Raw genomic sequence first — 27,239 nt, 5'->3', positions numbered from 1 at the left:
GATTCTGCTGGCTCAAAACCTCGTAAAGTCAGAGAGACCTCATCGGGTAAAGTCCCTGCCAAGCAAGCCTAGCAAACCAAGTTCAATCGCTGGAACCCACAGTGGAAGGAGACAACGATCTCCCTAACTGTCCTCTGTGTACACACATGTGCGTGCATATACACACAGTTTTAAAGACACCACAAAGCTCACCTGCCAACCTGCCTCTCCTCTTCCTGCTCCAGCACCTGCAGCCCCTGACTCCTGCAGGATGGGTTGGAACATGACTACCAACCTCCAGACCGCTCCATCCTACCTTCCTGGCTGGTACCCCTGCTTCCTTCCATAAGCACGTCCCCAGAGGACCCTACACCATAGTTTCTTGACTATTTGTATCAAGGGCTAAAAGCATCCATAAAGTACAGGGCAGTTAATTTTGAATTTAGTTAGAGTAAACAATACTTTTAGTATAAGTACATCCCACAAGCATTGTATAAAGGGTACTAAAAAGTGTTTCTGTATTTGACTTGCTAAATCTGGCAACCTACCCCTAGAACAAGGTTACACTTCTGGTCTCTCCTGCAACTAGGGATGACCAGTTGAGACCATCCAATGGCACAGGAGTGTATAACTATTCCTTTGCTCAGGGAGAACCCGGAAACCTGGTTAGTGCAGCACACCTGGACTGTGGTCATCTCAGCACATGGTGGGGTGGGGCTTAGCTCTTTGTGGGGCATGGTGCTAATCAAGAAAACAATACCCCAGATCAGACAGTGTTGTGCCTAGAGCGAGGCTGTCACTCAACCTCAGCTCTGCTGTGCTCCTGGAGGTGTTTGCAACAGTGCGATGCAACAGTGTGAGTGCATGCCCTACCTTGAAAAGAGAAAGAAAAGAAGCTTTGACTTCACTTGCACCAGGTTTCCAATAAAAGTAGAGACCTACCCTCCCTTTGCCTGAGGACTACCTGCTAGGCATTTAGTGCACATGTGCAGATGTAAGAGGGGCCACTAACTCCATCCAGAAGTCCTTGGTACCCAGGGGCCAAGCTTGGGTCTGCAGATGGAACCATCCCAGCTGCCCCTTCCTGGAAAGGACATTTACCCACTGCCTGTTGCCCACTGCTGCTCCCTTCTCCAGAAGCCCCAGGTTAGGATCCCAGAGCTCAGCTTCCACAGATCCATGCCCACCCCTGTGGAGAGAGGCCTTGGAGAACTCAGAAGTGGGAAGGCCATTATCAAGATCCCCTGGCCTCCAAACAAGGGCTAGCCGGTTGGGACAGGTCTGAGAAGACTAAAAACTGCAGTGTCGGTGTCTGTGAGGGCCAAGTGTTTGGATGGGCAGGCAAGTATACCTCAGCACGGGTGAAGCAGTGTCAAACAGTACCCTACCCCCTGTGACAGAGGAACCAAGACCCAGAGAGGGTTATGACAGGGCAACATGGGTGGCTCTGATGGCCAGAGCAGGGACACGTGACACAGGTGTGCTAGCAGGCATTTATTGACAGGGAACATCGCTGGCCAAGGATCTTCAGCGTCCAGCTGGCCAGCAGGCACACAGAGCCCGGCGCTCAGCCTGCAGCAGAAGGGTCTCCGTCTGCAAAGGAACCAGAGCATGAGGATGGGACAGAGTTCTTCCCAGGCCTTCCTGGCTTCTTCACTTTCACCCAGGAACCCTGCTGGGCCTGCTCTCCTTGTCCCTTAGGTGTCTTATCTCTCCATTCACTCCCTCCAGAGCAGTTTCCATTGCTGAGGGCCCTCCTTACACCCATCCCCACTCCAGACATCTTTCAACTCACACCCATCACTCAAAGCTCCTCCATCATGCACTCCCATTCCACAATCCACAAGAGTAGAGACTTCCCTGGGGAGTCGGGAGAGACACCAGTGTTGGGAGTGTCCTCCTGACTATCCCAAAAGGGCTGGGTCTAGTCCTACCCAGCTTTCCGGTCCGCACACACCATAACCTCTATGCCCAGCCTCAGTTTCTCCTTTCTTCTCTGGGCTCATCTCTCACGAGGGATCCTAGTTTAGTACTACACATCCCTGTAGTACACTATCTACCACAAGTCACAGGACAAAGTGCCCTGAGGCCTTGGCGGAGGATAGAGCTCGCTGGGCAGGAGGGCGTTTTCGATGAGATCTGGTCCCAGATCTTAAGAGTGTCTAGGTCTTGGGATGCTTACAAACCAAAGCCAGACCTCCTTGACCTTGTGTACTCACCCGCGCGTCCAGGCTGTAGGCCGTTTTCCGTAGGTCCTGAAGGGCGCGCTGCATGAATTCAAACGCGTGGCAGTCCACACACGGACGGCCTGCGGGGACCGGGGGTCAGCATCACGTGAGGGTGGACACACCAAGCCTCAGCCAGGCCCCAGCCGAGCGCCCAGAGGCGACCCAGTCCCTGTCTCCAGCCCTCCAGTTCCCACCCAAGAAGTGACCGCACAGGAAACAAAGACGCCTCCCGCACGCCCCCTCCTCGGGCACCTACTCTGCGCGGGGACAGCGCTCCCGGCGGCGGGCTCGGCGCGGGCGCCCCGCAGCGCCAAGCTCAGCAGCAACAGCAGCAGCAGCAGCAAAGTCGGCGGCGACAGCAAGGACCTGGACGCGGGGGCCATGGCCGAGGAGGGAGCCCGGGGCCGCCCTGCAGCGAGCAGAGCGGTCAGTGACGCTGCGCACCAGGCTGGACCCGAGCTGGTCCCCTGGCAATGACGCCGGCCCCGCCCACCCCCGGCTCGCGACCCACAGCCCAACCCCACTCACGCGTCCCGCGAACTCGGGTCTGCTTAGCTCGGACCCAGCCTTCCCCGGGCCTCGCGGACCCCACCCGACCCTTACCGCGGTTCACGGAACCGCGACCAGCAGCGCGGGCGACACGGGAAGACGCACCGCGACCCGCACGCGCGCGCATGCGCCCAGGCCGACCCCACCCGGATCCCCCGACGTCGTCGTCATGGAAACACCGCGGCCGCGCGCGCCTGGCGCTGGCTGCTCCTACACTGAGCGAGGCTTGTTAGCGCACCCGCGCAGGAGCGCAGCGGAGGACACAGAAGCCGGGCTGGGGGCATCTGCCGCGACCCCCCCATTCTGGCCGCGCACTTCAGCGCTCGGCCAGCACCTGCGGCCTGGGTGCTGTTTCTCCACGGTGATCAGTTGCTGGCCGCTGCCGAATTTGATTGCCCGCTCTCTGGGACCCACGCGTGTGGGAGACCAGCGTGGGATACTGTCCCAGGCCGGCCGGGAACAGCGAGTCCAGGCTGAGGGAATGTCCTGGCTGAAGCTTTGGAACCTCGCGATAGGTGCGGGCGAGCCTGCAGTCAGGAGAGAGCCTGGGGCGCCACACCACACTGGTTTGTCACTGCAGTGTCCTGCCCCATCAAGGTGTCATGGAGAGGAGCTCGCCTTCCCTCGGAAAGCAAGGCTCTGGGTTAGGCTTGCATCTTGCGGGATTGGCCCAAGTGAGCACTGTGGTGGGGTGAAAACCCTTCCACTATGTTTTATTCCAGGCTCTAAGCTGACCTCAATGACCATGAGCCACGCTGGAGGGTCCAGGTGAGCCATTTGCTCCTTCCCACCCAAGCACACCACACACTCTCTCTTCAGAAAACCCGCTGAGATTTATATTCAAACCACTCAAAAGTGGCCCCAAAGGTCACTGATGACAGGAAGGAACTGTGCTCTTAAAGGAAAGACTAGTTTATTCTAAGCCAGGTGAGTGACCAAGGCTGGGAATGCAGATGCCAGAGAAATTGGTGCTGCATCTGGCGGGCGGGATCACCTCTATACATTTCAAATGTTATCTGGAGTCTCTAGTTTTATAGTTGGGGGACATAGGTGATACATTCTGAGATATATGTTAGTCACCGGGTTGCCAAGTCAGACAGACAAGTTAGGGTAACTATTAAAGGACTTAAGTCCAGCACGAGATCACTTTGGCCCTTGGTCTCCACAGTCAACCACCGGGCTGCATGAGTGTTGCAGCCTTCTAGAACAGTTAAATGAGGCAATGTCTTCAGGAATCTTCAGCTCACACAAACCCATCTGCTCCTCTCTTCTTTCTCCCTCTCTCTCTCTCTCTCTCTCTCTCTCTCTCTCTCTCTTCTCTCTCTCTCCAACTCCTCTCTGTCCTCACCCTGCCCACTGCACCCCCACTTCATCTGCCCTCCTTGAGGCCAGCAACCAACGATCCTTTCTTTACCCCCAGTTTTGACGCTGGCCCCACTTTCTCTAGAGGCTGGGGTGAGCAGAGCAGCCACGTCCCATCCCTGGTACACCTGGACTTGAAGAACAGTGACTTCCCCCTGCATGGTGCTCAGCAGCCCAGTCAGCAGTCTCCTCCAGGAGGAAGTTCCTCGGGGCTGGCTGTGTGGCCAAGTTCCTCTAAGGACAGCCACTTAGGACAAGTCAATATAGAGTGAGTTGGGACACAATTAGATTTAGCTTAGATGTGAGACATAATCTTTGGATTTTGAGTTCTTGATATTTATGTGCCAGTTGGGAGCTTTGGAGGTTATATTGTTAATCTACAGGTTAGGTTAAGTTTTTTAAAAAGCATTTTGCCAGCTGGGCATATAGCTCAATGCCATGTGTGAGCCCTAGGTTCAATCCCCCATACCAGAAGGGAGGGAGGGAAGGAAAATGGAAGGGGGAAAGAATATACGTTTTGGTTTTGGTCTGTCAGGGACTGTAACCCTTTACTTTGAACATACAGTTTGGGTGCCCGCGCACATGCATACACACACACACACACACACACACCACCACCCTTGCCCCAGCTCTGTCTCAGGATCTTGTCCCACAACCTCTCTGGATCAGCTTTTTCGGAAAGGATCTGATATGTCTGTGGGGACTACCTAGCTTCAAGATTCAGCAGGAATTGGGGGCTGGAGAGATGGCTCAGTGGTTAGGAGCACTTGTTGCTCTTCCAAAGGACCCAAGTTCAGTTCCCAGCACCCACATGGTGGCTCATAACCATCAGTGACTCTAGTCCTAGGGGATCTGATGTCTTCTGGCCTCTGTGGGTACCAACCACGCACATGGTTTACAAACATACATGCAAGCCAGGCAGTGGTGGCGTATGCCTTTAATCCCAGCACTCAGGAGGCAGAGTCAGGTGGATCTCTGCGAGTTCGAGGCCAGCCTGGTCTACAGAGTAAGATTCAGGACAGACACCAAAATTACACAGAGAAACCCTATCCGGGGAAAAAAACAAAAACAAAGCAAAAGCAAAACAAACAAACAAAAAGAATATAAACATACATGCAGGCAGAACACCCAAATACATAAAATAAATCTAAACACAATTTAAAAACTTAAAAAAAAAAAGATTTGCTGGGGGGTTGGTGGTATATAACTTTAATTCTAGCACTTAGGGGGCAGAGACAGGCAGATTTCTATTAATTTCAGGCCGGCCTGAAAATTTGGCATAGAAAGATCTAGGTCAGGGCTTCATAGTGAACACCTGTCTCAAAAAAAATTTTTCAGGTTGAGGCTAAAAGGGGTAGGGTGGGGGACGGGATCGTGCATTGGCAGCTGGCACCCCGCAGGGCAGGGGAAGGGAAATGAGAGCTGAGGTGGGGACTGGGCCTAAAAACCTCTGTGGGGGTTGGGGATTTAGCTCAGTGGTTGAGAGCTTGCCTAGCAAGTGAAAGGCCCTGGGTTCGATCCTCAGCTTAAAAAACAAAACAACAACAACAACAAAAAAAAAAAAAAAACAAAAAACTCTGTGGCAAATCCCAGGAGTCTGATGTCTCCATTGTCACCCCCTGCACCAAATGGAAAAATGGAACTAGGGACATAATGATAAATGCAGTCTCTTTCTGCCCACACTGACAGGCCCAGAGGCGTGTCCTAGTGATATTGGGGCCAAAGCAGGGGAAACATAATGACTGAATGGCCATTAGCTAAGCAAGAAGTGGTTAGGTGAGACTTCTGGGGACAGAGAGCTCTGGGAAGAAGAAAGGAGGAGTCTTGAGCTGAATGCAGGGGGAGAGGTAAAAGCCACAAGTCACGTGGCATCATGTAAATGAATAGAAACGGGTTCATTTAAGTTATAAGACCTAGAGGGACAAGCCTAAGCTATAGACTGAGCTTTTATAAGAATAAGTCTCCATATCATTTTTTGTGAGCTGGTGGCCCAAAGAAAAGCCTGACTACATTCCAGGACAGCCAGGGCTGTACAGAGAAACCTTGTCATGGAAAAAAGAAAAAAAAAAAAACATCCAGCAGATGTGCTGGGGACAGGCAGTGAAGGGACAGAGACAGTGGCTAATTAATATTCTGGACAAATAGAAGAAATAGGTGGCAGTCCACAACCCCACTCCAGTGTACCTCCAGAGAAGACTGTGGGTCTCCAGCCATGTGTTATATCTTAAGCCCAGGACAAATGGCTGAGTTGCCTATTTAACATATCAAACCGGACCTGGCCTCCAGGTTCTCCCAGCATCCCTCAGTCTTTACTTGTTTTGGGGTATGTCTGACATATCCTGGCCCCTACCTTGAACTCTCCAGCCCACTAGGCTTCCCTCCCCTCCCCTCCTCTGGTCCATCAATAACGGAGGCATTTTGGCTATACCAGTTCCTTGGCCCAGGCCATAACTCAGTCCATGGTTCCTCTTTCTCTCTCTCTCTCCCAACATGGTCCAGCTCAGTCTGGCCATGTCCACTCAGACTCCTCCAGATGTATCTGCCTCTGGCTGTGCTCTCCCTTTTATCTATAATAAACCTTCTTCACCATACCTAGGAGCAGTCATTTCCTTGTTTTTTCTTGGTTTTTCGAGACAAGGTTTCTCTGTGTAACTGGAACTCACTCTGTAGACCAGGCTGACCTGGAACTCACAGAGATCCACCTGGCTCTGCCTCCTAAGTGCTGGAGATTAAAGGCATGCGCCACCACCACCGCACAGCTGTTTGTTTGTTTTTAATAAGAATCTCTCACTATGCAGCCCTGACTGGCCTGGAACTCACAGAGTTCCATCTTTCTCTGCCTCCAGTGCTGGGATTAAAGAAATGCACACTGTGTTTGGCCTTGTAACAGTTTTTAATCTCACATTAATGCTAGCTTAGTTGTCTTTTCTCTTGGTGTGAGTGTTGGGTGATTTGAATGAGGATGTCCCCCAAAGGCTCTGGGATTTGAATACTTGGCTCCCAGTTAGTAGCACTGTTTTAGGAGGCTTAGGAGGTGTGGCCTTCCTAGAGGAAGTATATTACGGGAGTGGGGTGAGCTTTCAGACTGATCATTTCAAGTTCGTTCTTTGCTTCATCGTTGTGGTGAAGATGTGAACCCTCAGCTCTGCTCCAGCCATGAGTTTGCTGCTTGTTGCCACACCTCCCTGCCATGGTGGCTTTCATACTGGAACCCTAAATTCCTTGTTCTATAAATTGCCGTGGTCACGATGTTTATCACACCAATAGAAAATAACTACTATAGTGTTGTCTTAGTTTGGTTTCTGTTGCCGTGATAAGATACCATAACCAAAAACAACTTAGGGACTAGCTTATTTCAGCTTGAGTTTATACAGTCTGTCCTGGAGGAAGTCGGGGCAGGAACTCAAGGCAGGAACCTAAAAGCAGGAACTGAAACAGAGGCCCTGGAGGAGTGCTGCTTACTGGCTTGTTCAGCCTTTCTTACAAACCACAGGACCACCTGCTTGGAGTAGCACCACCCACACGTGGCTGAGTCCTTCGAAATCAATCACAAGTCAAGAAAATGAGTCTATTGTGGTGGCACACGCCTTTAATGTGAGCACTCAGGAGGCAGAAGTAGGCGGACCTCTTGAGTTCCAAGCCATCCAAGTGAGACAGCCTCAAAAAAAAAAAAATAAATAAAAATAAATAAATAAAAGTGGAAGTTGTCCCAGCAGACTTGCCTATAAGTCAGTGGTATGGAGCACTAACCAGCACAGCTGACTCCTAGTCATCTTGACATACAAACACATTAAAACATCACTGTTAAAACATAATGTCTCCAGTTGTTGTTTATCCCTAAAGTCATGTTAATATCAAAATATAAAATACAGTTCAACTGTTTAAGTCCCTATCTTTTTTCCTTTTCTTTTATTTATTTATTTTATTTTATTTTTTGCTTTTCGAGTCAGGGTTTCTCTGTATAGCCCTGGCTGTCCTGGAATTCACTCCGTAGGCCAGGCTGGGCCTCAAACTCACAAAGATCTGCCTGCCTCTACCTCCCAGGTGCTGGGATTAAAGGTGTGTGTCACCACCACCGGGCAAGTCCTATGGTCTTTTTAAAATTTCATCACTTAGGGGCTGGAGAGATGGCTCAGAGATTAAAAGCACTGGCTGTTCTTCCAGAGGTCCACTACATGGTGGCTCATAACCATCTGTAATGAGATCTGGTGCCTTCTTCTGGCATGCAGAACACTGTATATATAATAAATAAATAAATCTTTTTTAAAAAAGTTTCATCACTTTAAAAATCGAAGCTCTCTGTAAAAATCCAGTGTCTCAAAGTATAATGGACTTTCTCTTGAGCTTCTGGGCTCCATCTCTCTGATTCTGCCATCCACAGCACATAGAGCTTGTTTCGTAAGCTCATAGGCTCAAGCTAGCTCCCCTCCACAGTTTCAGCCGCCCTTGGTGGCCGTCCCGTGGTACTAGCATCTACAATAAGCCGGGGTCTCCACAGGCTGCACCTTTGACAATGGTGTCTTGCCTTTCTGCAGGGACTCCAACCTCAGTCCTTCCCAGGAGACTCACACATTACCAAGTTCAGCTGCCAGCTTGAGATGCAGCTTTTTCCACCCTCTGGACTACAGCTGTGTGTGCTCACCTGAAGGAAATTTCCCAAAAGGTTTTGCCTCAGTGATTGATGTTTCTTTTTAATCACAGCTGATTCTGGTCAGCTCTTACTGACCAGAAACCACAGATTTCTCAATTCAAAATATCACAGGAGCAGACTGGATAGATAGAGTCTTTGCTTCTCTCTGAAAGTTCATACACCAGGCCTCCATTATCTGCACTGGTTTTAAACATTCCCGTCTTCCAAGCTCCCATATAACAGTTCACTAAGCTCTAAGCACCTGAATGGTTTTTCCATCCAAAGCCTCCAGGTTGTGTGCCAACAATCCTCCCCAAACAACATGGTCTGTCTGTCACTTCATTGCAATACCCCACATCTATACTGATTTCTATCTTAGTCTGCTTTCTGTTTCTGTAATAAAACACATCACTAAAAGTGACTTGGAGAGGAAAGCTTGCTTCAGCTTAGCTTAGAGTCCCTTATGCGAGGGAAATCCTAGAACAGGAGGCAGAGGTGTGGCGCAACAATGCTTACTAGCTTGCTCCCTGTGCCTCATTCCGAAAGGTTTACTTTGTTTTGTTTTGTTTCCAGACAGGGTTTCTTTGTAGCCCTGGGCTGACCTGCAATTCACTCTGTAGACCAGGCTAGCCTCTCCAGTGGCTTCACACTGCTTTTCTACTATTACCATTATAGCCTGCGGGCAAACACCCTCAACAGTGGGCTGTGTTCTATCACATCAGTCTTCAATCAAGAAAATAGCCAGGTGTGGTGGCTCACACCTTTAATCTTAGCATTCGGGAGGCAAATGGGATTTCTGTGACTTTCAAGGCCAGCCTGGTCTAACATAGTGAGTTCTAGTACAACCAGAGCTACATAGAGACCCTGTCTCAAAACAGAAGGAAAGAAAATAAGTCTGTGGTGGCACATGCCTATAATATTAGCACTCTGGAGGCAGAGGCAAGCAGACTCTGAGAATTTGAGGCTAGCCTGGTCTACATTAGTGAGTTCCAGGTCATGAGTTATATGGTGAGATCCTATCTCAAAAGAAAAAGAAAGAAAAGAAGTAATAGTGCCCCCCATGGACTCGCCATGGACCAGTCTGGTGCAAACATGTTCTCAACTGAGAGTCCCTCTTCCCAGAGGACTCCAGTTGTGTCATGTTGACAAATCTAACCAGCACAGAGGTGTATAAATGTCTCTCTGTATAGTGTTTATATACGTGAATATGTATGTAATTCTCAGACTCTGTACAGCCTTATTCATTCTGTAGACGCTAAGTAAACCACAGTTTTCAACCAATTTCATCAAAGAGAAAGGTCTTTCAGTGGTCTGTTTCAGTTGTTCAGTGAGGGATGCAGAATTAGGTGGAGCTGCTAACACCTTACTGTGAGGTTGGGAAGTAAGATACCTTGTGTAAGGATGCAATGATCACAGAGATCATAGGAACCGACATAGTGGTGCTTGAGTGAATTTAAAGGCCTTGAGGAAATGGGAAGTGCTGCTCCTGAATAGGATGGTACTTAGGAGCAGGCTTTCTTGGACCACCAACCAGCTCCCAAATCAGGACACGGAGACTTATGAAAACTTGGCCTTAGCTTAGGCTAGCTCTTATGACTTAATTTAACCTGTTTCTCTTTATCTCTGTTTTGCCTCAGGGCTTTTTACTTTTCTTTGATTCTGTATGTTCTACTTTTCCTGCTTCCTCTGTATCTGGCTGACTGCTGGCTGCCTGACTAGTTGGCCTCTGGTGTGTCTCTCTCTCCTTTGTTCTCTCTGTTCTTCCTGAATCTAGATTTCTCCTATTTATTCTCTGCCTGACAGCCCTGCCTAGCCCTCTCCTGCCTACCTATTGGCCATTCAGCTTTTCATTAGACCAATCAGGTGTCTTAGGCAGGCAAGGTAAAACAAATGCAGCACATCGTTACATAATTAAACAAATGCAGCATAAACAAATGTAACACATCTTTACATAGTTAGAATAATATTCCACAACAGCAAGCTACTTCCCAAACTATAGAAACAACAGAAAACATCTGGCTGCCTGGACAGCCACCTAAGGTTCCTTTGCAATGTTGGGGCACATCCATCTTCTTCAGCCTACAGGCCTAGAATATCTGGCAGGCTTTTCTGTGAAGCAGGAATTTTGAAGGACTGTCCTGCCTTGTTTTGGCAAAGTTCAGCAGTCACTTTCCTGTGTGTCCTGCATGTCCAGTGTGTACAGCCCGTTGTCAGCAGTTGAGGCTAGGGCAGTTTCTGCCCAAATGGCTAGCTTTGCCACAGTGAAAGCAAACTCCATATGGAGTTTCTTCAATGCCCATCATCCTTTTTTGAAGTAAAGTGATGCTGCCAAGAACAGATATGTCTTGCTGTCATGAAAAGCCTTAGGTTTATTAAACATCTTTAATGCCATATTCTGTAGGTCTCTGAAGCATTTGAAGATCATGTATCTCATCTGACATGTATGTTTGACCTTGAAAACATAGCTAACATGACTATAAGTTTGATTACTATAGATGACTACTAACCTGCATTTCTTAATTATATATTATATTTTTCAATGAGCTGCATAAGCACAATACCCCCAAACAAGAGTAGAAACATATATGCAGTATCCCATAATTTTAAATTTGTATCAATATACCAAAATCCATACTAATGTAAAATATTTGAGGTTAATAGATGTCTTTTTATCCTATATTCTTCTATCTCCCCCTAAACGATGACAAGCATCCATAACCTACTGAATGACCAAAACCACCACCCCAACTCCTACAAATGTGGGTGTTGTGTTCTCTTGACTGCTTCCTGTTGTCTGAGGATGATGCCATCTTTAAGGGACCCTGAGAAAATTAAGATAATGGTCAAGTCCTAGGAAAAGTAGTTATAACCTTTGCTGTCCCAGTCTCAGAACTCTTCCCAGCTGAGGGATCAGTATATGTCACCTGTCATCTACCTTTTGTTTATTTTTTGTCTGTAGCCAAGATTTTCAGGAGATCTCCCCTGACCAAACCTGATCTGTTAACCTTGAAGGAATCCACAGCATTTTGGTTCTTTTCTTTTCTTTTAAAGATTTACTTATTTATTATGTATACAGAAGAGGGCACCAGATCTCATTATAGATGATTGTGAGCCACCATGTGGGTGCTGGGAATTGAACTGAGGACCTGTGGAAGAGCAATTGGTGCTCTTAACCTCTGAGCCATCTCTCCAGGCCTGCCTTTTGTTTCTTAATGGAAACAAAAGCATAACCTCTCCCCCAGTGCAATGCATTTTCTGAATTCCATTTTAAAGTTAAGGTATCCCTAAAGTATCTAGGCTGGATTAATTCAACAGTCCCTCTCAGCATCTATTGTTCGCTCATCAACATTCAGAAAATTCAAAGCAGCACATCATCTCAGAATCCTGACTCCCTGTGTATTTCCCATCTTTATGTGACTTTTTCCCTTTATATTACTTTAATCTCTCTTTAAGGACTTTATTAATTTTAAATTTTAGTTTTTCCTATGACTGTCTATACCCATTTTCTTTTGTCTTTCTTTCTTTGTTTTTTTTTTTCTTCCGAGACAGGGTTTCTCTGTGTAGTTTTGGTGCCTGTCCTAGATCTTGCTCTGTAGACCAGGCTGACATCAAACTCACATATCCACCCTGGTTCTGCCTCCCGAGTGCTGGGATTAAAGGCATGTGCCACCACTGCCCGACTATACCCATTTTCTTTTCTTTTCTTTTCTTTCTTTCTTTCTTTCTTTCTTTCTTTTTTTAATGATTTATTTATTATGTATACAGCATGTATGATCAGAAGAGGGCACCAGACCTTATTACAGATGGTTGTGAGCCACCATGTGGTTGCTGGGAATTGAACTCAGAACCTCTGGAAGAGCAGTCAGTGCTCTTAACCTCTGAGCCATCTCTCCAGCCCCTATTTTCTTTTCTTTCTTCAGCCTATGCAAAATTTTAAACACACTGTAACCTGTTTAGAGTTTTTTCCCTCTTAAAAAAACCTTCTGGACCTGTCTTTACTGAGTGTCTCTAGCCTTTTCTGACCATGTGAGCCAGACCTTAAACTGCTAAGCTGCTGCTGTGTTGCTCTGGTGGCTGGCTCTGCCCCTTCCTTGTGTTCATTATTACAGCCAGCCTTAAGACTGCAACCTGGCCTCTGTTGGGAGCTGGACTGAGTTTAACTTTTAAGCATTCATTCATCCCAGCTCTGGGATGTTGGTGTCCCGCACTGTGGCAGGTGTTTCTACTAGCTTGTGGTTTCTACTTAGTGTGCTGGTTCTGCAGAGCCTCTTAAAGGAGCCATATCCTCTTCTCTCTCTTTTGTTTTTATTTATTTATTTATTCAGTTTTCTCAGGCCCTATGTGGAAATTTGGGCCCCATGTTGGAATGACAAATATAACAGGCTTTCTTTTGGGCCGCCAGCCAGCTCCTAAATCATGACACAGAGACTTTTTGTTGTTGTTTTTGTTTTTGTTTTTCTGAGACAGAGTTTAGAGCCTTTCCTGGAACTCACTCTGTAGACCAGGCTGGCCTCGAACTCACAGAGATCCACCTGCCCCTCTCTCTCCAGTGCTGGGATTAAAGGTGTGCACCACCACCGCCTGGCAAAGAGACTTCTTTTATGAATGCTTGGCCTTACCTTATGCTTGTCCCACTAGGTCTTATAACTTAGCCTGTTTCTCTTTGTCTGTGCTTTGCCTTGGGGCTTTTTACCTTTCTTCCCTTCTATATGTCTCACTTTCACTGTTTCCTCCACGTATGGCTGGTACCTCCCTCTCTTTCTCCCTTGTTCTCTTCTCTTTTCTCATCATCTCCTGAGCCTAGATCCCTCCTACTTGTTCTGGCTGCCTGCTAGCCCACCTACACCTCTACTGTCTAGTTCTTGGCCATTCAGCTTTTTATTAGACCAATCAGTTTCCTTAGGCAGGCAAGGTGAGAAGCAACACATCTTTACATAATTAAACAAATGCAGGATAAACAAAAGTAATACATCTTTACACAGTTAAAGTCATATTCCACAACAGGTTTCACAGTGGTTACTGCCACAGGCCACCCAGAGGCTGCAGTGTGGAAATGGGTAGATCCGTGGCAGGGGGCATTTGAAGCTGCCACTGTTCCAGGAGGACAAAACAGGGCTGGTAGCATGTAATTGGCATCTTCTTCTGTCTTGGCAGATGAAGGGCGCGCTGATGGATATTATCCAACTGGCTACCCTGGACTCAGATCCCTGGGTCCTCATGGTTGCTGACATTCTGAAATCCTTTCCTGACATGGGCTCACTGAATCTAGACCTCGAGGAGCAGAACCCCAATGTTCAAGACATCTTAGGAGAACTTAGAGAAAAAGGTATGTTGTAGCATGAATCTTAAAATGTCTTAATAAAATCAAACCTGAGCCAGTTATTGGGGTGAATGCTGGAAGATCAGAGAAGCAGAACAAGCCTCACCTCGCCAGTTCCTCAGCTGGTCTTGTGTCTTCAGACTGCAAGCTTCTGTGTCCTCATCCCAATGGCTCAGAGCTGAACTGCTGCTCCAAAGCCTAAATGCTGAACCAGCCAAATGCTTCTAGTTTCTGGTCCTCACGTCTTATATATCTTTCTACTTTCTGCCATCACTCCCTGGGATTAAAGGTTGGATTTCTGGGATTAAAGGTGTGTCACCATGCCTGGCTGTTTCTAATGTGGCCTTGAACTCAGGTATTTCTGTCTCTGGGATGCTAGGATTAAACGCGTCTGCTACACCACTGTCTATCCTCATGTTTAATGTTGTGGCCATCCTGTTCTCTGACCCCAGATAAGTTTATTTCGGGGAACACACAATATTTCAGGGAACACAATACCACCACAGTACGTAGCCTGTCTTTATTTTACAGTTGGAGGAAGGGGCCTCATTTTAGAAACTGGTTATCCGTATCACACTGTGAGTGTAGTATGCTTCGCTCTCCGTTCTCACATGCTTCAGTCTTCCCCATGCAAGTGCTATGTCGGGAATTGTATGACTCGGCCATGTTTCCTTGCCACTGCTGTCTCTCCCCATAAGCTCCATGAGGATGAACACCTGCAGGTTATGTCTTCAGATCCTCAAACATATATATCCTGTCCTAAATAACAAATGTAGACTCATAACTAAGAACCAACCAGTAAGTCGCTAGAATCTGAGAGGCAAACAGTTGGTGTGGTTTTGGATCTGCCACAGTGGGAACGTCCGTGCCTGCGACGCTCTCTCCCTCTTCGGGAAATGGAGGCTTGAGGATACGTCCTTCTAAATGGCTGCTTGGGAGGCCCTAGTACTTTTTGGTGTTTTGTTAATTTGTAGTTGCAGACTGGAGCACTGGCCTGCTCTGGTCACCTCCCTTCCTGGAGTGGCTGATTCTCCTGAGAGCAGGAAGATGAGGCAGCTGACTTCTTAGGAGTCTGCTTCCCTCACTCATGTAGCTGATTGGGGGAGCTCCTTGGGGTTTTTCAGGCTCTGACTTCTTGGGGACCACACTGAGTCAGAAAGCACACGTGGATAGTTTTATAAGACAGCAATTGAGTAGTGTCTGTGGTGACCAGGCACCAGGACTCTGTAGCCAGAGGGAGAGGCCTTTCGTGGTGTTGAGGCTGCCGTGTAGTTAGGATGCAGGAGACTGGTCTCCATGCTGCTGTATCAAGTGTGCTGTGCTCCCTGTACCCCGTGGTCCGTGGCTTGCAGCTAACATAACTGAGGAATCCTTGTCTTCTCTTCTCGTGTTTCTTATCTTTAAGAAGTCCCTGGGGAGTCTGATGAGCCTTCCTCTAGGTGGCAGGCCTGACCTTTGGTCCTGACCCACTTGGATGATCTTGGATTCTAGGGATGTTAGAACTGGAGTGGTGGTGTCCACAGGGGGTGGGAACCAAAGCCAAAGATGCCATGCTGGTAAATAATGAAGCCTACATGGAGCCATCTGCACATCTGCAGGTGAGCTGTGAGGGTCACAGCCTGAGCTCCCTGCTGCAAGGGCTCTGACTTCCTGTGACACTCTGGTTCTCCACAGTGGGCGAGTGCGAGGCATCTGCCATGCTGCCACTGGAGTGCCAGTACCTGAACAAGAATGCCCTGACCACCCTTGCTGGACCCCTCACCCCACCGGTGAAGCATTTTCAGCTGAAGCGGAAACCCAAGAGCGCCACTCTGAGGGCGGAGCTGCTGCAGAAGTGTGAGTGTCTGAGTTACAACAGTCCTGCTCTTTGCTCTGTGGTGTTGCTGATGTGTTTACTTTAAAATTAGACATAGCTTGTCTGCTCTGTGTCGGATCTGCTGTTTAGAGACCTTAGGGTTTTCAAGCGTGGTTCCTGTAATCTCACAAAGTGGAATCTGTGCCGGCCAAGGTGGGGTGCGAGGGTGTTGCTTATGTCCTGACCTTGGTCTTGAGCCACATTTGGTCTCTCTCAGAGAAGATGTTGGATGATTTTATTAAATGCTTTCCCAGAGCATTCTTATGACAGTTTGTATGGAAGGCACTACCTTGCTGGAGAAAGTGTCCCTTAGCCAAATAACATTAAAGCATGGGTCTTAAGAAGTCAGGTGTACTGTGTACCTGGGTTGCAGCTTCTTGAGATACTGAGGCAGAAAGATCACTTGAGCCCAGATAAGCTTAAGACCAGCCTAGGCAGCACAGACCTTTGTATCCTTTCTTTCTTTCTTTCTTTCTTTCTTTTTTTTTTTTTTTTTTTTTTTTTTTAATTTTCAAGAAGGGTTTCTCTGTGTGCACCACTAAAGGTGTGTGCCACCACTGCCTGGGTCATAAACTGTTATTTGGCTATGCAGTTAACATAATATTTACTAATATTTGTAAATGATGCTGCTTTTTTGTTTTGAGTTTGGAAAACAGTCTGTGTAGCCTAGGCTGGCTTGAATTCACCCTTCTCCTGCCTCAGCCTCCTGAGTGCTGGGATCACAGGTCTGTCGCGAGCCCAGAAAATACTGTTTTGAGGACTCTAAGAAGAGCCTGGAGCCGGGTGTGTCAGCGGAATGGGGTTTGTACTGCCTGGTAGCTGTGTGGTGCAGGCCGACCGAGCTACTCTGAAAGGTCTCTGCAGAGCTGCCCCAGCCCTGCTGTGGGAGTCGGCAGTACTGCCAGTGCACTCGGGCTAATCCTCCAGCCTTCCTGAGGAGCCTTCAGGAAAATCTGCTCTTTCTCCTATGTCTGTATGACTCGGGGGAGTCTTGGCCTGAGCCTGTTATAAAGACAGCTGCGGGGACCTGTGAGATATCAGCCCCTCTCAGGCTCCAGGGTCCCTGGGGCGCAACAGGTGACTTGTGATGATTCTGGAGCCACTTACGTGGAAATTTCCAAACACAGAAAGTCTTGACTGTATTTGAACTGTGTCAAGCAACTTAGTGACGGGGGAGGCTTAGACACATGGGCTTACAACACATGGTGGGTTTATTACTTGGTACTGCTTTATTGTGGCTTCAGTCATCTCTTTCTCTTTAACATTCAGCTCTTTCTCATAGTTGGCATTCACTCTGTGCTCACGGAAGACTCTTGTCTTGCTGCTATCTCTTAAATGCCCCATCAGTGCCCTCTTAAATGCCCCATCAGTGCCCACCGTGGTATTTTCTTGGCTTAGGTCATCACTTTAGAAAGCCAATGCAGTTTATAGGGAAATTTAATGTTTTCTGTTGAAGGACACAAGAAGAGAGAAACTTCTGCAATACTACCTCGGTGTTAGTCCTTCCATGACCAAAAGAGTCCCTGGGGGAATGGAGCAAAGTCGGGCGGAGGTCTGAGAGTCCACTGGTGAAGACAGGCATCGAGTCGGGGACCATGCGAGGGGAGAGACTTAGCCACGTGCTCATTTCAGGCTCTGTCCATCTAGGTGCTGCCTCAGGATCTGTTCCAAGACAAGCTTTGGTTACCAGGGCGAAGAGAAGGCAGCAGTGGATTGAGCTCCCCCTTTTGGAGGAGATGTAGTGGAGATTAAGTTGAACTTTAACTGTTGCCTAATCATCATGTTCTCAGAAATACCTAGAAGCAGGCCCCCAGGATGAGGCTGGGCAACCCAGAAGCCACGGAGTAGGTAGTTGGCCACCTCTGTCTTTCCCGCCAGGGAAATCAGAGCCTCCCCATGCTGTAATTCACTTCTGTCAGTGTCTGGCCGCCCTGGGAACAGTGATGAAGAGACAGGGCTTATCTGTGTCGCCCTGGCTGTCTTGGAACTTGGTCTGTGCACCAGGCTGGCCTCAGACTCAGATCTGCCTGCCTCTGCCACCTGAGCCCTGGGATTAAGGATGTGCCACCACTGCCCAGGGAAAAATAGACTTCTCAGAAGCTCTGACAATTACAAAGTAGCAAAAAATTTTTACTACTTCTTAGCTTAATGTTAGATTATACAGGCAATGATTCATAAAATAAATTCCCAGGAACGGTCCCTCCTTTTCCTTTCTTTCTTTTTTGAGGAAGTATTGGCTATAAGGTCAGTGGCCTTCCTGGCCTCATTCCTGCTGGGTTATCAAAGAAGTCCCCTTGGGTAGTTTTTGAGTCACTTTTGTTGAGGTTACTTTATGGGCTGAGCAGCCCTGTGATCTAAGAGACCCTTAAGCCTGTTACCTCTCTCACACAGCCACCGAGACAGCCCAGCAGCTGAAGAGAAGTGCCGGGGTGCCATTCCATGCCAAGGGCCGGGGGCTGCTCCGCAAGATGGACACTACAAGTAAGACTGTGCCTGCTGTCAGGCCAGTGCTGTTCTTGCTTGCCTTGCGGGTGGTGTGCCTTTTCCTCACCAGAGAAACCACTCAGACGTTAGTCCTGACAGCTGAGACCCACTGGTGCTGCAGCTAGGAGATACGACTGAGGACAAGACGAAGTGGGGACGGTTCCTTCAGTGGGTGGTCCTCCAGCACTAGGAGACATGTAAGGAAAGGGGAAGTCAGTGCAGGTCACACAGCTGGAGATAATGTGAGCCTTTGTTCTTAGCAAGACTGTCAGTTGGTGTGGCTCACTCTCCTGGTCAGAGTTCGGTATCTGGACAGTTCTTGTCCTACAAGGTTTGGAGGTCTCCAGTGTCTTAGACAACAGTCATCTTCCATTACTCCAGCCTCCGCAGAAAGGATAGGAGTCATGCACATCCAGAGAATCAAGCCTGGGTCTTCCCAACAGACCTTCAGGGATGTTGTTAGGTTTGTGGGTGTGAACCAGCGTCCCGTCCCTGCAGAGACACTGGCCCCAACAGTCTGAGTGGGCTTTTGTGTTGGTTTTTTGTGTTTTGTTATTACTGTATTACTGTATGTGTATGGGTGTTTTGTGTGGGTATATGTCTGTGCACATGTGGCCAGAAGAGGGCATCAGCTTCCCTGGGACTGTAACTAACAATGGGGCTGGGTATTGAAGAATCTCCAATGCCTGTAACCACTGAGCCTTTGCTCCAGCACAGAGTTTGGTTTTGTTGTTTTGTGTTTTCGAGACAGGGTTTCTCTGCGTAGTCCTGACTGTCCTGGAACTCGCTCTGGGAACCAGGCTGGCCTTGAATTTAGAGATCCACCTGCCCACCTGAGTGTTGGGATTAAAGGCATGAGCCACCACTGCCCCACCCAGCGCCGAGTTCTTTTTAGCACAGGACAAATGTACAAAGGCAAAATGTGATAGGAGAGACTAACTTGTGTGGGGCTCCCTGAAGCAGAGGCATCCTTGCTCTGCCCACCCTGTGCTCGAAGCTGCTGTTGTCACTGACATCAATCTTTTCTGTAGCCCCTCTCAAAGGCATCCCGAAGCAAGCCCCCTTCAGAAGTCCCACCAAGCCCAGTGTCTTCAGCCCCTCCGGGAACCGGACCCCAATACCACCTTCAAGGACACCATTGCAGAAAGAAAGGGGTGTGAAGGTGGGATATCCCTTCTCATGTCCTGCCAAGACCAAGCCTTGATTCTTTGCTCTATAGTTAAATATGGAATGTGTTTATTTTGCCAGCTGCTGGATATTTCTGAGCTGAATACGGTTGGTGCTGGCCGAGAGGCAAAGAGGAGGAGGAAGACTTTGGGTGTGTATAGAGCATCTCAAGTCTGGAGGGAAGTTGAAGGCCCTGCGGCCTAGCGTGCTTGTGCTTGGCTCTGCCTGTGGGTGTCTAGGTGCTTTGGGGTTTCTTGCCAGGTCCAGTATTTCTGAGAGCTTTATCTTAACACAATGGTAATGGGACTTTCCCCCGGAATCTTTTTTTTGGGGTGATGAGGGGGGGACAGAGTGGCTTTTGAGACCTGGTCTTACACTGCAGTCCAAGATGGCCTCAGGCTTGTAGCTTTCCAAGTGTTAGGATTACAGGTTATAATGCCTGGCCCAAGGAATCATTTATTCTTTGCCCAGAGACCTGGAGACACAATGCTGCTTTGCATTTGACCCACTCGGAGGACACTTGTAACCTCTTAATTGGAGCAGGGTCAGAGAGACACTAACCAACTCTCTTTATTGACAGACACAGAAGTGGTGGAAAAGCCTACCAAGGAAGAGACAGTTGTTGAAAATGCCACCCCTGACTATGCTGCTGGCCTGGTGTCCACACAGGTAGGACTTCCATGCAGTACAGCCATGGGCATGCATGTTACATACCACTTTCAACTGTTTCCAGCCTGACACAGCCCAAATAATGTGCACCGTCTTGTCCTGATTGATAGGCCCTAAGATGTGTTCTGTAAAAGTGTGTGTACAGATGTGTATGGATGTAAATGTATGTGAGTAGCAGAGCCTGACTTGGGCATCAACCTCGGGTTTGGAACGAATACCTGCTTTATACTGGGGTTACTGCCTGGAGTGTCTCCATGCCTCTGTACCTCACTTTCCTCTCTGTCCAGTGGGTATGGTTCTTGTTTAAGCCCTGAAGATCAGGTCTTGCATGTAGGTTGAAGGTTGAGTCAGCCAGAGCAGCTCTTCCTCAGAGGCTGGCTGTGGAAATAGAAATAGGTTTTCAGAGACATAGGTGCAGAGTTTACATGTGTGGGGGCAGAGTGTGGCCCTGTGCATGGTGTGATCTGTCTCTGAGCTCCTTGATTGCTGACCTTTTTCCAGGTATCAGTTTGGGACCATGGGGTGGTGGCCATGGCTTAAGTTTGGAGTCTAGCATCACTGAAGCCAGGAGCCTGTGTCCTGGGGATGTGTGTACCTGCCGTCTTGCTCCATTGATGGGCAGGGGCTGATGGACGTTGTCCAGATAACCCAGGGAGGTGTACTGAAACCCTGACCTCTGCCTGAAGTGATCCTAGCCTCTGTCTTCCAGAAACTTGGGTCTTTGAATAGCGAGCCAGCACTTCCCTCCACAAGTTACCTGCCCTCTACCCCCAGTGTGGTACCGGCCTCATCTTATATCCCCAGCTCTGAGACACCCCCAGGTGAGTAGCCTCAGTAGCCAAGCCAGTATTCCCTCAGCTCACACAAGGACTTGCCCTGGGGTTAGCTGGATTGAGCCTAAGCGTTTACACCTTGCTTACTTGGTGCTGCTCAGCTTTACAGCGCTGCCTCATTATCTCTGGATCCCAGGCAGCGTGGAGGGAACTCCTGGCTAAGGAATAAGCCAGAAGTCCTGATTTGAGTGAACAAGTGGCTGCCAGGACTGCCATTTTGGCACCCTGTTCTCTGGTTGGGAGCTGAGGATTGTCTCTTCCCAGATGAAGGATACTACAGAGGGATCGTTCCTTCAGGGTCAGACATACGCTTGGGTTAGCCAGTCATTTGAGGGGGTTGGTTCCATTGGGCTCAGCTCTGTCTATTGGTTAGTGGGTCGAGGGTCAGTTAAGCAGCCCTGCTGAGGCAAAGAGGGTGCTAGGTTTGGGGAAGCTGCTTTCCAGCGCCTTGTCACCAGCATCCAGGTTATGGGAAACTTGTCATAGACCAGGAGCTAGCCAGTCCTGGATAACTGAAATCTGTGGATCTAGAAATGCCTGAGGATATAGGTTCTGCCCTGCTGGGTAGTAGTGCACCGGGCTCTTGTCCCTGGCTGTGCAGGCCTGCAAGGGCTTCTAGTCAGCAGTGATGGGAGCAAGACAGGGCAGGCAGGTATAGGACACAATTGCTGTCATGACCTAGAAGATGGAGCTGAGCATGCTGCTCCTACAGAAAATGGTGTCTGGGGCAGGCAGCCTGGAGAGCAGTGTAGGATGAGTAGATTAGGGGTGTACTCCTTTTCCTGGACAGCTCTCCTTAGTAAACCTGCTTTGCCTGCAGCGCCTCCTTCCCGGGAAGCCAGCCGACCACCTGAGGAGCCCAGTGCCCCAAGCCCTACACTACCAGCTCAGTTTAAACAAAGGGTGCCTATGTATAACAGTGGCCTGAGCCCAGCTACGCCAGCACCTGCAGCACCTACCTCACCTCTGACACCTACTACTCCCCCGGCTGCCACTCCCACTGCTCAGACACCCCCAGTGGCCATGGTGGCCCCACAGACCCAGGCACCTGCCCCTGTTCAGCAGCAACCCAAGAAGAACCTTTCCCTCACGGTAGGTACCCTTGGCAGGTTTCATGACCGTTAGGTGGATGGCATAGCTTTGCCTGTTTGCAGCTGGGGGTGTTTTGGGATGAGCCTGGCAGGGCCAGTGGGTGGAGGCAAGTGGCCCCAGCAGCCCCGTCCTCTCTTTACAGAGAGAACAGATGTTTGCTGCCCGAGAGATGTTCAAGACAGCAAACAAGGTCACTCGGCCAGAGAAGGCCCTCATCCTGGGCTTCATGGCTGGCTCTCGAGGTGCGTCTGTGCTACTAGGCCTGGGGGGTGCCCCCCATGGGGTGGGGGGTGGGTTCCTTGGCCCCAGGCACCTGCCCAGCAGCCCCTGCTCCCTACAGAGAACCCATGCCCGGAGCAGGGGGATGTGATCCAGATCAAGCTCAGCGAGCACACAGAGGATCTGCCCAAGGCAGACGGCCAGGGCAGTACCACCATGCTAGTGGACACAGTGTTCGAGATGAACTACGCCACGGGCCAGTGGACGCGCTTCAAGAAGTACAAGCCCATGACCAATGTGTCCTAAGTGCCATCTCTGCTACTGACCTCATCAGGCCCGAAGACAAGTTTTGCTGGCTATGCTATGTGACCCGAGCAAATGCCCAAGGATGTACTCCACCCAGCACCTGCCATGCACAGGCTGCTGGGCCACAGGCTGTTTTAAGTTTTAGATTATTTCTCTGGGGGATGTAGACTTCTTTTTTTTAATTATTATAATGGGTTAGTTTTTGTGTGATTAAGATACTTTTTTTTTTTTAGATTCAGTATTAATATTCTAATGCGAAACCAAAAAAGTTCATTTTAGTGCCTGTTAAGACTTTTACCTTTATTTTTTCTTGTACAAACCTGCACTAGCTGAGATGACTTTCTTTGCTTGTTCATGCCCTCCCTCATGAGGCCGAGGGGACCAAAGGTGACACCTGGCAGGCTAGGCTGTGAGGGGGCTATGACCAGTCTCAGTGCCACTGCCTGCCAGGGATTTGTATGTTTTTTGTGCAGTTGTAAACATTTCAAACCTGTCTCTGGGTACCTATTTTCATTGTAAAATGATATGAGCATTAAAGTTTAGTTTTTCTACAGAAAGCCCACAGAGCTGCTTCAAGCTAGCTTGACTCCCTACTCTGGGACCAAACCCTCCCTGTACAATTGTCAGGACCCCAGGGGAGAAGAGGCAGGGCTGGGAGATAACCAGACTACCTGAAAACAGGTAGGTAATGTCCATGGCAACCTTGGGGTGTTCACTCTGCAGAGTGAGGCACAGTCACAGGCAGCAACCGGGAAAGTCAAGGCCACAGCTACAGCACTGGGAAATGAGCCTAAGCCTGTTGCCCAGAATGTGTAGCACCCAGGAAGTTGGTGGATTCAAACACAGTTCCATATAAAAAAAAAAAAAAGTATAAGAAAAAGGCCTTTAAAGTTTTTTTAATAAAAAAATACTCAATACAGTTTTCCAAACACAACTTTTCCACTTTAAATGCTATTTTTCCCCAACTGGTAATTTTCGTCCATATTTCTTATTACTTCCCCCCCCCCACCCCCCAGACTTCAAGTTTTTTAAGCCTTCAGTATCAGACCTGGTGACAGTACCCAGCATTCCTAAAAGGAACCTGACTTTATATTGTATGAAGTTTAGACACCAATAGGCACATTTAAACTTAAATTTAATTTCTGATAGATCATTTCACATCTCAACAGGATATGGTGACACCATGACACACATGGACACAGCATTTATTCTACTGACTAACAGTCATCAGCTACACTCCTTGTAGATGAAGATATTTGGCAACTGACGGTTGTTTGCATTAACTTTATCCTTAACATTTTTATCCTTAATTCTTGAAAATAAGGTAGCTCCGAAGATGGGCACTTCACACAGTGTGCTACAGGTATCACTTGTAAGTCATCAGAAATGCCAACCTGAGTGTGCCTGCCTGGGACTCAAGAGACCTGGGTGCCGGTGCCAGGAAGTTCCCAGGATCTAGCACCTGGGTCCTCATCACTCTTGCTAGATGCACCGCCGTACGGGTGGGTGCCTGGTTTTAACTGATGGCTCCACAGACTCGTGGACCGATGCTGGCATGGACACTGGCTGTGCATCCCCGGCTGCTGCCACCCTGCAGAGGCACGCACATAGGTGTGTGCTGAGTAGGGAACAGCTGGCTGGTTTTTGGATACTGGAGGTGTCTGAGGAATATGGAATCCGGGCAGGTTTTATTTGGTTTACTTCACATTAAAGAAAAAAATTGGAGCTGATGCTCAGAAAGTCACATATCTTTCAGACTCTGTTATCAGAGCACCTGCCACATCCAGAGTCACAGCCCTGGCTGGCCCTGTGGCCGGTCCTCCTGTGGGAAAGGAAATCACCCCAGAGGGTTACTTTACTCAGATTTGTATATATTGGTCTTCGGTTGGTTTTCAGAGTTAGTGTTATTTACTCATTAATACTTTTTGGGAAGGGGAAGTTGTCTAAAAAGTTCACAATATTTCCTTCAGAAAGATCATAAATAGTAATGTAGAACCAAAAATCCCAAGATTTTACTTAACATTAGAAAAGAGTTCATCTGTTCCCCCAAAGTGTACTGTAAAACCAATTCTGACGCTCTTTCACAGAAGCCACTCAGCTGGTGGACAGGTAACAGGATGGACCCCCAGGGGGGCCATGTGCATGTGAGGAGGCTATCTGACCTATCACTCATCAGCCTTCCAAACTTAGGGCATAGATGACACAGTTTTATGAGCCAGACTAGTACTTTTAGAGGACAGTTTGAGCCAGGTTAAGTTATCAACCGAAAAATGCTCCTGGTCTCATCTGGTCAAATAGACGTCTCCAGAGGTAACCAGACCTGTCCTGTGGAAGCCACAGGCTGCCTGCAAAGCTGCTTTGACTCTTGGGGTCAAAAGGATGGTCACTGGTCAGTACTCAGGACATACTAGGCTTGTGGGTGTCATGGCTAATGCGCGACACTGACCACTGAGGGCGCGGTCAGTCCTGGTGCAGATGGAAACTGCAGTTCTAGAAGGCAGCAGGGCAGCAGTGGGCAGCACCCTGCAAGGGACTTATGGAGAGTTAGAGCTTTTCCACTTCGTGGCTCTCCTAAGCCAGTGGTGCTGCACTGCATGCAAACCCCCCCCCCTCCAATGGAGCACGAGGTCTCCTTTCTCAGTGTTCAAGCTCTCCAAGGCCAAGACACACTCCTGAGAAGGCAGAAGCAAACCTGCCAAAGACAATCTAATGGTCCTTCGGCTGGGGGGCCTTTAAAGAAATCATTTAAATCTCATTAAGGACACAAGTACCATCAGACCTTCCACCATGAGACCAGGTGGTGCCCTGGTGGAAAGAAGTCGAGGGCAACAGAGCTGGGGGCTTGCCGAGCAGATGCACAGCAGAGAGGGCACGTCGGCAAGCAAGCACCAGCCTAGGCTCCAGGCTGTGTGCCTGGTGTCCCAGGATCCTGTAGTTACCTCCCTGCTCACTCAATAGTTGGTATCTGCCTGACAACTCAAATACATTTTAGCTGGAAATAATTTGTGAAAGTTTTAGCAAAAGTATATTGGGAATAAATGTCAGAAACAGAAAAACCAAGTGAAGAAAATATACAGGGTTTCCCCCAAATGTTGGTCAAAGAAATTGGGTTGAGCAGACATCAGAGAAAAACAGCCAAAACAAAGGCAGTGGTCTGCTCCACAGGCCACACTGCCATTGCTGGTCAAGTCCACAAAGGAAAACCACAACCACTCAAAGTGGAAACAAAGCACTTTGAGGAAACAATTCACATTAGTACAAAGAACATGGGCTGTTTCAAAAGAGCAAAGTGATGATCAATCCTGATTGGGAGTAGCCCAGGGCCTGAGTCCCAGTCTGTCCTGAGGGGAGGGCAGTACGTGAATAGAAGGCTGAACCATCAGGATAGAGCTAGGGTGACCTTTAGGAAGTTCTAGTCTATATTTCCAGGTAAGATGAAAGCATTTCACATGCCAGTTAATCTTTAATCATAACTTTAATCTAAAATAAAAATGGGAGGGCACCTTGATGTTGGGTCTCAGATTCAAGTGTAGCAGTTGGTGCTGCGTAGTAAGGCTTGTTTGTCCTGGACCACTGAGTGTGCAGCTGACAAGCATCAGTGCAGACGCAGCACAGCTGCTGAGGATGGCTCAGTGGTGGGAGTGCTCCCTCCCTCCCACCCAAGGAGGCCTATACATGTCAGAGCATAGTGAGCGGGTCCTTGGGGCAAGGGCCGTGCTTGCCTTCCCATTACAGGCTGGCAAGGGCTGGCTGCCCCATGCCGCCCCTGGATCTGACCAAGCGCTATTTGCCTTCGGTGACCCTTCTCCAACACCGCCTTCTCCTCCTCTTCCCCTTTGACTTCAGGGATTCTGGGAGGGGTTTCTCAGTCTTGGTACTTCTCGCAGAGTCTGCCCTCAAATCATGCTCACAGCAGTAGGATTGCCCATCCTGGGTGGAGCGGAAGGCAGTCCCATCTTGGTGTTCCTTACAGAATGAGTTGGGGCACAGGTGGCAAAATGAGGTAGAAGGTTTGCCACATACATCACAGTGATGCCAAGGACATTCCCACTTCCCTGCAAAAAAATACACCATCAGCAAAGAGAAGCATCAATGGCAGGATCAGCATCCATGTTTTCAGGGCTGAGAGTAATTTTCTTGAGGGGTATGGACACTGAACCCAGAGGGCCTCAAGCATGTGTTCTAGCACTGAGTTAAGATGCACAGGGTATGTTTCCCAGGCTGACCTTGAACTAGCCATCCTCCTGCTTCAGCCTCAAGTTGGTGGGCAAATGGAAATAACACCAGCATACCTAACTGGAAAAAATTTTAAAGCTGGCTAGTCAAATAAATGCAAATTACCACAAGAGACTGCATTTCAGTTGCCAGAGAGGAAGCTAGTAGTTGGTGCTCAAAGACCAGGCAGGTACCGATTGCTGCAGACTATAGTCTACATGCCCGCCAGCTGCAGCATCACACCCAACACCAAGGGCAGTTCACTGCTATTGTTCCCTAGCAGATTCTACTGATGCCAACAGCTGCCCTCTGACTTACCCTTTTTTGTTTC

The 27,239-nt window shown here is 48.7% G+C and overlaps 2 protein-coding genes across 3 annotated transcripts; one reads left to right on the top strand and one right to left on the bottom strand.

The window, feature by feature from the left end:
* Positions 1–1,458: 1,458 nt before the first annotated feature.
* Positions 1,459–2,935, bottom strand: C10H4orf48 (chromosome 10 C4orf48 homolog). 2 transcript variants are annotated; one of them, XM_036200196.1, is made up of 4 exons: positions 2,736–2,935; positions 2,464–2,616; positions 2,199–2,287; positions 1,459–1,572 (listed from the first exon to the last, which is right to left on the bottom strand). In XM_036200196.1, exons 1-4 carry the CDS (start codon positions 2,881–2,883, stop codon positions 1,507–1,509), a joined length of 456 nt encoding a protein of 151 aa, XP_036056089.1. In that variant the 5' UTR covers positions 2,884–2,935; the 3' UTR covers positions 1,459–1,506. The 2 variants fall into 2 exon arrangements, with proteins under 2 accessions (XP_036056089.1, XP_036056090.1); XM_036200197.1 differs by having other exon boundaries at positions 2,811–2,935.
* Positions 2,926–23,251, top strand: LOC118591858 (negative elongation factor A-like). Its single transcript, XM_036200322.1, has 13 exons — positions 2,926–3,271; positions 3,479–3,524; positions 4,204–4,336; positions 13,903–14,074; positions 15,743–15,904; positions 18,315–18,404; positions 19,439–19,569; positions 19,656–19,725; positions 20,155–20,243; positions 20,953–21,064; positions 21,897–22,168; positions 22,311–22,410; positions 22,509–23,251. Exons 1-13 carry the CDS (start codon positions 2,926–2,928, stop codon positions 22,691–22,693), a joined length of 1,908 nt encoding a protein of 635 aa, XP_036056215.1. The 3' UTR covers positions 22,694–23,251.
* The last annotated feature ends 3,988 nt before the right edge of the window (positions 23,252–27,239 follow it).

The sequence above is a fragment of the Onychomys torridus genome, chromosome 10 (assembly GCF_903995425.1).
Source record: "Onychomys torridus chromosome 10, mOncTor1.1, whole genome shotgun sequence".
In the NCBI taxonomy this organism is placed as follows: domain Eukaryota; kingdom Metazoa; phylum Chordata; class Mammalia; order Rodentia; family Cricetidae; genus Onychomys; species Onychomys torridus.
Note: the sequence above shows the minus strand (reverse complement) of the source record. Positions and strands in the feature narration are given on the sequence as shown.